Below are 9,823 nucleotides of genomic sequence, written 5' to 3' on the forward strand. Positions count from 1 at the left end.
CAAATAAATAATATGAAATTTTGTTTTTATTTTTACAGGAACATAACAGAAGTAGACAGATTGAAGTTTATTTACATGTCATTACACTTCAGTTATCTTCCCCTCAACTGGTATTGGATTTGCAACAGACCCAAGAGCATTTATTTCTTTAAGAAGTGCTTCATGTTTTGAGAAATACTCCTCATACCATTTAAGAGTGTCTATTTTCTCAGCAACAGTAATAAAAGGATTCTTGCTTAAGCCAACTAATACTAACTCCATAAAATGTCGAATGGGTCCCTCAGTGGGACACCAGTGTTCAATATGATGGTCGAGAAATATGTGCTCGGTGAAGTCCACCTTGGCTTCTTCATCCATACCTAGAAAAATTTGCCCCATTATTCAGCAACATTGATAGATACACACAAACCACAAAGCATTAAAGTTAAGTTGAGTTTATCATACCTTGTTCATTGTCAATGGGAAACTTCCATAGTTTACCCTCCTCTGTCCACACTATACACTGGTCAAACCAATTCAGAGGTTCAAATCTGGTATTTCGGTAAACTTCTGCCTGCTGGAACTTTTCCCACAGTTTAAGAGAGGAGCCTGAATGAGCTTTTGACTTGGTTCTCTTTGTATGAGAAAAAATCCCAAGAGGTGGCTGAGACTCAAGAAGCTTTTCCACATTTGTAAATGGTTTACTAATCCTTTATAAAAAATAGACATGTCATTAAAATCTGAAAATGGGTGATCAGAATTTTCATATTTAGTGGGTAACTTACATGCTAGACTGTGGCATTTGACGAGGAACATCAATCTGGGCAGCATCTGCCATAATATCGTCAATATCAACTTCTCCTTTACCCATTTTGGGCAGAGGGGCATTCATGTCTTTGGGAGGCTGAAAGTCTAAATTCTTTCCAAACTGGGTTTGATCAAGGTTTTTCTTCCTCGCTGATTGTCTGGCACCTTTCTTGACATGACCTCCCATGCCAACAAAAACTTCGTCTAACTTGCCCATGAGGTCGTTTACAATCTCATGTTCATTAATCCCTGCTTTCTTTCCGACATTTCTGGCTGCTTCAGCCATCTTTATATCTTAATTATTATTTGTTTAAAAAAGAAAAAGCACAAATATGAAAGGAATATTAAAAAGTTGATTTACAGCAACACTTCACATGATTCAAATGATACTTACTCAGCTGACCAGGTTTCATCTGAGATGCATCAACGCCTGTTCCCTTTTTCTTCCTTTTGTTCTAAATTAATAATAAAGACACATTTTTTAAAGCATGTTTATTGTAAGAATAATCATATGTCTAAGTAAAAGGCACTTACCTGAAAATTAACTCTGGGTATTGATGCTGAAAAGACTGCATTAAATATTTTATCTTCATCGACTGCATCCCTGGGGAGTCTCCGTTGCCTTCTTACAGGTTCAGACACCCCTGCGATTAGACTCGGTTCATCATCACCGTCATCCTTCTTTGATGACAGCTGGGTTGATGATGTTGAAATTGAAGTTCTATCTAGTAAGTGCCTCAATGCCAGACTAGGGGGGAAAAGTCTGAAAATCAAAATGAAAATTCAAGAATTTAGCCATTATAATCGTGTGCAAAGAATAAGGCATTAATAAACAACATTCAAAAAAGGATAATATCACCTTTTCCTCACTTGACAAAGCATGACTTTTTCCTTTAGAAAGAATCTTTCGTTCTTTCAGAGAACACAGTTACAAACGAAGTAATGCAGATACAACATACAACAACCTTTTTCGAGGTTACCTACTTCTGCTTCAGCTGCGGCTGGTGTCCTGTCCTGTGAATTTTTCATACTCGCGATCAGGTTAGGTGGAAGGTGGTGTGGTGAGGAGGAAAGGGGAAAAAGGGGAAGGGGGAAGAGGAAGGGGGTTGAAGGGTTGCAGCAGACTTTTATGCTGTTTGGATAAATTTCAGTCAATTTCGAAGTTGTGCCTGTCCACGGAAAGAGCCATTCCTGTAAGTTTCCTTTTCTGGAGCATGTAGTTTGCCATGAACTTTTCTGGCAATCTTCATCATCTGAAGAAATTTGTGAAAGGAACTGACAATGATGAAGGAGAAGCTTCTAACCATGAAGCCACAAGAACTGAGTTCTGTGGTATTTTTGATGCGAGGAAAACCTATGAGGAAATTATTGGAGGTGAACTGAAAACTGAACAACAAATTAAAGAGTCTCATGTCACTTTAGAGTATCATCAAATCTCACTTCAACCTCCACCAGTTGAGGCTTTCTTAGCACGCCCAGCATCTTCCCATAGTTTGACCAAACCGCCCACTCTCAGTTTACTGATGAAGCATGCTGAACTCAATGATTGTGAGAGGCTCATGGAAGGTCTGGAACAAGATCCTAGTTTGATTGATTCAGTCGATCAATTTGGTTGGTCACTTCTCATGGTAGCCGCCTGTGCCGGTGCACTTCAAGTCGTTCAACTTCTGCTCGATTCAGGAGCAAATAGAAGTCTGAGAGATAAGGCAGGGAACTCGTGCATTTCACTGGCCAGAAAAAATGGCCACTTGAAAGTAGTGGAAAATATACTGAAATTTAGTCCTGTTACTGCAGGTCATGATTCAGACACATCAGCCCAGGAAACTCCTCCTTTTAAAGTAGAATTGTGCCCTGCCTGCAATATCAGTGTCATCCAATCCCAAAAAAAGAGTCATCTGACGTCAACAGTTCACCAGCTGAGTCAATGTTCCAAGGGTTGCAAGACATATTACAGCATTTCTGGAAGTAATCGTGGGTATCAGCTGATGTTGAAAAATGGCTGGGATGGAGAAAAAGGCCTTGGACCATCAGGAAGTGGATTAAAGTTCCCGCCCAAGACAACATTGAAAAGGGACCGAAAGGGGCTAGGGTTATCCAAAGGGATTGCTCGGATCACTCATTTTAGATCTAATGACATAAAAGCAGTTGCTGAAAAACCAGTACCTTTAAGACATGATAACAAGAAAAAATTAAATCAACGACTTTACCGAGAAAAAATGATTGAAATGTCATTGAGACGAGATTTGAGTTAAAGGAGAATATACTAAGGTACGAAAATAAACTGTCAGTGGTTTATCATCTCTGACATGTGACCTTACTGTGTCTAAAAACAGGAGTAAATTTTGTGATGCATCAAATGTGTTTAAACTATCAAATCGATTCCTATGATTTAAAACAAATACGTTATTTTGACATTTTAAACTCTTTTCATCTGCTTTGCTCTTTCTTATTCTCTTATACTATCTTACAGCATCTTCTCTATATATTGACCTATATTATGCGTTTCTTTTTCCCCAGATACAATGGAGAATCCTGAAAAATCTCTACTTCATCTCACTCAAATTGAGGAACAGGCCCAGGAGATCTTAAGTGATCGTGAGGATATAGTTGCCCTCGACAAACAACGAAATCACAACCGGGAAGCTATCCGCGCATTACACAAACAAGATAAAACCTCAGCGTGGATTGCAGTAGGCCCTCTTCTTGTTAAAATGCCCATAAAGAAAGTGTCTGATACTTTAAACAAAGGTAATGAACTTTTCACTTTGGTTTATGGACTTTAACTTCATCAAACTCTTAATTCATAGATTTATTACTCTTGTGTTTCTTTCAGATCAAGTGCGTCTAGATGTAGAGGTTAATAGACTTCGAAGTGATTTGAAAGTGAAAGTGAATAAACTTCGTGATCTGGAGCATGCTAGTCCTGTGCCTGGACTCATGCTTAATCCAATGTCTCAAGCAGATATGAATGCTATGGGACAAGTACTTGGCAGATAAGCAATCTTTTGAGGTAATCTCCAAATGAAAAAATCTGTGATTGTAGATATTTCAGAAAAAATGATGAAATTTGTTTTGTCTGCTATGCTAATGTTAAGGAGCATTATTATTTTTTATTTATTTTTTATATAAGAGATGAAAACTGTAACTAGGAAGATAATTTCTAGCCACTTAATTGAAATAACAATTATCTTTATTTCAGTAGCAATGTATGTGGATGAAATAAAAAAAAAGGACATGATTGTGATTTGTAACAGAATGAGTGTGTAAAGGGTGACGTCCAAAATTGGTCAGACTTAATACTGAAATAGTCCTTGCAGCATTGAGTCATAACAAACTCCAATGCAGGACAATAACAATTATTTGTGACTAAAAAACTATGTTATCACTCCCTTGAACAGTGTCTGAATGTTTCTGAGCAAATTTGTTGAAAATAAACTACAGCTTCCCTGCAGTATTGACAAATTTTAAATAATTCTCTTAATAGAAATGAAGTCAAGCTTTCATGGTAATTAATATTCCTGTTGAATGTGAAACATATTGCAAGATCACCTTTTTCTTAGAATGTTCACAATGTAAATGTTCAAGGGCATCAATGAAATAAGTACATAGTAGTTTTTTAAATGTATATGCAGATTTAGGCGTCATTGTACACAAATCTTCTTTTTTCTCATGGCTTAAGATATTTCCAAGTCATTTCTCCTTAAAGATAAGAGCATCATTTTATAAATCAGCCTTATTCTTTTCTCCCCTAACTATTAATAACAATATTCATAAAGGAAGTTGCTATTGATTTGAAATGAAAGCAAACGCTTCAGAACTCTATCACATCTTCAGAACAGATCACATTGAGTAACTGGACATCATGAGGAGGAATGCTTGGTACCACTTGCTGCTAGATGAACATTACAGTCTACCAAAACATGCTTCCAAATCTTCCTTTAGTTGTTTAAACTAGTATCTCAATGATTACCTCTTTTTCACAATTGTACTAGGCAGTAGTAGATAGTATTAAATACAACTTTATCACTGCCTCAAAGTATTAGTTAAGGTGCTATTCCCATTTTTTAAATAAGGCAGTGAAGAAAAAAACTGAACCTTGACAACAAAGTGCAGTCTTAAAACTGCTACTGAAACATTCTTTTTTGGTTTGATTTTCTGTGTATGCATACATGATATACTAAAATGTTCAAATATGTATGGTTTGAAAAAAAATCACTTAAGCAAGATAAACACTACAGTTTTTCTGGAATAAAAATAAAAAGGAAAATGTGAAAGTAGACTGCCCCACTGGTTACTAAGAGCAAGGCACTTTCTCTGCATTTTGATTGTAATTGAAAATGGTAACTAAATTTCTACAAGTAAAGGCAGTACCCACATTTTGACTGATTACAACATCAGGTCTGAAATTCGCAGGTTTAATGATGCATGATGCCCAAAAATAATGAGGCAGTGTTCTACTGGTATTTCCATATTATTATCAGTTGTAGAATGTAACTCACTCCAGTTCAAACAGATACAAGCCGAGCTGAGTCTTCTGAAAGCAACAGTTACAATTACTTGAGCAGTAGATTTTAAAATACTGAGAAACCTGGAGACGATAGTTCGATAGAACAATAAAATCAGAAAAGATGACTCACAGATCTAACGACTTCAAAAAAATAAGTATTTCTTATTTACTATAAAGTTAGGAATCCTGTTGAAAACTTATTGTTTTACATTCAGTAAAAATTCAAATTAACAAAATAATTAGACTCAAATGAGTAATAATTAGTGCTCTACGTACTGATTGCCATTACATCACTGCAACAAAATACTAGCCATGAAAGTTAAGTGCTTAACAAAGATATACAGTACTTATAGGTAAACGCAAAACCAAGAAGTCCGGAGTAAAAACAAAAAAGAAAGGAAGAAAGAAGGAAAGGAAAGAAATCAGGACTTTAAAACAAAACTAGTTGTGCACCATTAGAGGATAAGTGGTTGGGGCTACTAATCTAAACTTGATAAAACAAAGATCAGTTTAATTCAGGATGTACCCTTTAACTTCCAAGAACAACATAAATTCAAAGGACGGCAAGACAAAACTGAGAATTTCTCACAACAATGCTACATGAAACTTTTTAAAAAAGGAGGTTGAAGTTAGCTCTTAATTTCATCTCACAATAACTCTTGGAATAAGGTAATTTTTTTTATAAAAATGAGTTTGGTATCACCCATACACTCTAAACTGAAAGAGACTGATTCCTTAAATCAGTAAACATCTGATGGATGAACTAACTAAACAAGTCATGCTGTATTTCATCCTCATCAGATTTTTAAATTATTAATTAAATCTTTGTTGTTTATAGCATTGGCAATGATATGTAGCTATAAAACCATTAACATTACAATACACCAGTGGTTCACAAATTACTACCTTTCTTCATAACGCCTCAGCTGAGGACAGAAGACAAACAAGGTTAAGTGTAAGGGGAAAAAAAAAACATTCTTGCAGCCCCTATCTATAAAGATTCAATATAAAATTGGTTGTTCACTTCCAAAACCTGATTGCTGAATTTTAGCAAATACTTGATTTGCTTAAGAGTGGAAGACCTGAATTCCTAGACTAGAAACAATGGGATTGACCACAGTAGCAAGGACCAGAACCACAAAGATAACAAACAATAACTGCATGTGGTCTTGTAATAAATGAGTTGGATTGGTAAAGGACAGGAAAAGAAGCATTTGTAACATCTAGGTATACAAATCAACATATGATCATAAGGTAATACAAATTAAAATAAAAATCTCACAACATATCAACAATTAATGAAGACACCATATACAGCAGGCAGCATTATTTCACATTTTTACTAACCAGCAGCAGTTGGCTTATGGCTCAAATTATCTAGTAGATTTGTCAGCGTGATCGTCAGAGAGCACGGCCTTCAAATCTCCCAACCTTCAGCTGGTTTAACTTTTTATAGATCTAAAACCATTGCAACCATTACAAAATCACTTTAGTCCATTAAAGTCACTCTTGGTAAGGTTGAATGTAATAATATTGGAATATGTGGCACATCCAACACATGACTGAAACATCAGAATCAACAAGGAGATGAATTACAATATTTAAAGCTAACATGAAGGAATGTTTAGCTACCGGTCATAAATAAATTTTTCAACAACGAAAATCAACAACTATAAGTAACAGTTTCCATATTGTATTTCTCTGTCAGGGAGCAATGTCTCTTGACTGGTAAAACAAAATGTAACCAGTTTCAGACGATTTCTGGATGTCAGATGTTAGCCCATAAAAATCTTCTATCGCGGATGAATCAATTTTCTGCAAAAAAAACAAAAAAACTTGGTATCACTTAAACTTGCACACAAAATACTGTTACACAAAAAATATAAAAAAATAGAATTGCACATACATCAACCATATCATCATCAAAAAGTAGCCAAAATCCATGACTTTTCACAATACTGATGTAGTGGCCTCGATTAGGACCACTACCACAATGAATAACAACTGCAACTAGGTCATACAAACGGTCAGGGTTTACTGCATCATCAGACTAAAAGAAAAACAAAACAAAAAAAACAAACATTTCAAACAATTATTTGCTGTAAAAGTGCAAGTTACTAAGGTGTATGATACATAGTGGCCACTTCACTCACCGTGTTAAACAACCGTAACTCCAAAGGAAATACTACCCTGTGAGAAACTTTTATGTGTCGGTTGTACTGTTCCATATATTTAAATCTCTTTAAATGCAAGGCTAAAATCATTGGTAACCTTTTAACTCGCATTCTCTTCTAAACAAAACAAACACAACAAAAGATTAAGAATGTACAGAATGAAAAGATGAGCAACATTTTAAAATATGTAATAATAAAAATAAAGGGCAAGGTATTAGTCTAACCTGAGCTTCCTGGTAACTAACACAATTGTCACATTTAAATTTATTATCCCCACACAAAGTTTCAGTGCTGCTAAAGCATTTAAGGCAGTGTGTGATGCTGGTATTTTGGTCTATATCCACTTGAAGGTCGAAAAAGTCTTCATCCTTACAACTTACCTAAAACAATTGAAGCTCATATTGCAGTGATTAATAATGTAATTGTTTGCTAGGAAAATAACTTGATAACATGTACTTACAGCTTCACAATTTAAACATCTTGTTTCACTAGTTAGAATACCTTGGAAAATCTCATGAACCCATGTAGGTTCACTTTGCGAGCTGACAGAATCACCACTTCCAGATTTATGTCTACTATTTGCATTCTGAGGCCGTTCAGCTGTAAATTTAAGAAAAATAAAATACAACAATAATAAATAAAGAAAGAAAAAACTCTAATAATGGAACAGTACCAACAATTTTAAAAATTACAATGATTGTGGCTCACCTAAAATTATTTCGTTAATGTGATTTATAAGGAAATTGAGAAATTCATGAGCATCTTGCTGCATATAGTTATCGAATTCAACTGTGAAACAGAAACAAAGTATGGCATGAACATGCAAAGCATACATTGTATCAACGTAAAAGACTAATCGTGCACAAAGCAAACCTTTTTCCTTTCTAAGTCTTGCTATGAATTTTTTGGGGGCTATTGATCCAACTTTTTTCTTCTGAGTTGCAATGCTATAAAATAAGTCGGCTAAACATGTGAGTAAAGTTTCCTTAGTTCTTTTATTTCTTGCTTTGTACTCCAATATTTTTTCTCTAAATGGTTTGCAGAAGTATAATGCTTGAAGGACAGAATTGCTGTAGCATGTATTACCAAACTGTAACAAAAAGGGAGCGGTTGTAGGTTTTTTGCATTGACATTATAGTTACTATTTAAGATCAGTAAGCCGCACATACATTGACTAGCCCAAAAAAATGTTCATTGGGTGGAAACTGGTCTGCACCAATATCCCTCTCCAGCTGGGATACATTAGCACCCTGTGAGCAAAGAAAAATTGACATACAGTGTCACGTGAAGTTGAAACAATTAATACACATTGGCTCATAAAACTCTGGTAAAACTTATAGCACTGATTGTTGAACAATGAATAAAGTGGTAAATCAATCTAATTATATAAGAGATAATTTTGGAAATGAGCAGAATACTGCCCCAAAACTGGTTATAGGAATTGAGTACTAAGTCAAGGATGTTTGATCACTGCCCGTGCAGTCCGTGGGTCAGAATGTAAAACGTAGAAAATGTAATTTGCTTCAACTTTTCAGTCATGGTGGAAACAGGATGATTCAAACTGGTTAGTATAAACTATATGACACACACATCATAGGTTAATGACACCTGAGTATTTATGCCGCAACGTCCTTAGGATACGTTTATATATTCACCATTGTAAATGCATTAGTATGGTAGCAACCAATGAAAACCAAAACTGGTGGCGGAACATAGATAAGAACAAAGTTTTCACATTGTGAACAAATATATTGAAATAACAAAAAATTAACAGAACTTTCTGCTACTCTGTTGTTTCGTTGTGGTTGGTTGTTTCTGTTGTAACTGTCTATAGTGACACAACTGATCCTCGCATATTCTGCGAATAAGCCATGTATAGCTAGAAGGCTGTGCAAGTTTTGGCGGTAAATTTTTGAGAATCTGTGGGTTTATACATAGGTTTATCTTGAGAAATGGTTGGTTAGTCTTGGTTGGTACTCAGCTACCATTAAAACAACAGCTCCTCCACCCATTTTCAAGACTCGCTCTTCGCATGTCTTTCGCATATGCGCTTCATGCGCATCTTTCCTGTTTTGTTCAGTTATCTGGTGCTTCTTCCTTCTTCCATCACGGCATTTGTATCCGAGATCAAAATGTAGTAACATTGTTGCAAATACATTTATTCAAATTTGGTTTTCAAACGCTCGGCCTGATCGCATATCCCGGTCACTAAGTCCGGGGGTCAAAATTGTGCTAATGATAGACCAGTCGCCCCGTAGTGGTCGTTGGCAAAAATAAAATGACGCAACTCGGGTGACGAGGCCGGTATGTACCGGCGCCCCAATAAGTGAGTAACTCTCACATGGCGGGGCGGGGG

General features: G+C 35.8%; 4 protein-coding genes across 4 annotated transcripts; 2 read left to right on the forward strand and 2 right to left on the reverse strand.

The window, feature by feature from the left end:
- Positions 1-8: 8 nt before the first annotated feature.
- Positions 9-1,812, reverse strand: LOC113210103 (uncharacterized). Its single transcript, XM_026427931.2, has 6 exons — positions 1,646-1,812; positions 1,321-1,549; positions 1,181-1,241; positions 765-1,080; positions 445-689; positions 9-359 (listed from the first exon to the last, which is right to left on the reverse strand). The coding sequence occupies exons 1-6, from the start codon at positions 1,666-1,668 to the stop codon at positions 82-84; spliced, it is 1,152 nt and encodes a 383-aa protein (XP_026283716.1). The 5' UTR covers positions 1,669-1,812; the 3' UTR covers positions 9-81.
- Positions 1,813-1,978: 166 nt separating this feature from the next.
- Positions 1,979-3,038, forward strand: LOC113210094 (G patch domain and ankyrin repeat-containing protein 1 homolog). Its single transcript, XM_026427920.2, has one exon. It carries the CDS (start codon positions 2,013-2,015, stop codon positions 3,036-3,038), a length of 1,026 nt encoding a protein of 341 aa, XP_026283705.1. The 5' UTR covers positions 1,979-2,012.
- Positions 3,039-3,308: 270 nt separating this feature from the next.
- LOC113210095 (p53 and DNA damage-regulated protein 1-like) lies at positions 3,309-4,237 on the forward strand. Its single transcript, XM_026427921.2, has 2 exons — positions 3,309-3,534; positions 3,620-4,237. Exons 1-2 carry the CDS (start codon positions 3,309-3,311, stop codon positions 3,781-3,783), a joined length of 390 nt encoding a protein of 129 aa, XP_026283706.1. The 3' UTR covers positions 3,784-4,237.
- Positions 3,959-9,386, reverse strand: LOC113210093 (ubiquitin carboxyl-terminal hydrolase 46). Its single transcript, XM_026427919.2, has 9 exons — positions 9,123-9,386; positions 8,637-8,717; positions 8,341-8,557; positions 8,176-8,256; positions 7,928-8,067; positions 7,692-7,847; positions 7,447-7,584; positions 7,200-7,343; positions 3,959-7,108 (listed from the first exon to the last, which is right to left on the reverse strand). Exons 1-9 carry the CDS (start codon positions 9,123-9,125, stop codon positions 6,998-7,000), a joined length of 1,071 nt encoding a protein of 356 aa, XP_026283704.1. The 5' UTR covers positions 9,126-9,386; the 3' UTR covers positions 3,959-6,997.
- Positions 9,387-9,823: the final 437 nt, after the last annotated feature.

This window comes from Frankliniella occidentalis, unplaced genomic scaffold (genome assembly GCF_000697945.3).
Source record: "Frankliniella occidentalis isolate FOCC.00 unplaced genomic scaffold, Focc_3.1 Scaffold75, whole genome shotgun sequence".
Taxonomy (NCBI): Eukaryota; Metazoa; Arthropoda; class Insecta; order Thysanoptera; family Thripidae; genus Frankliniella; species Frankliniella occidentalis.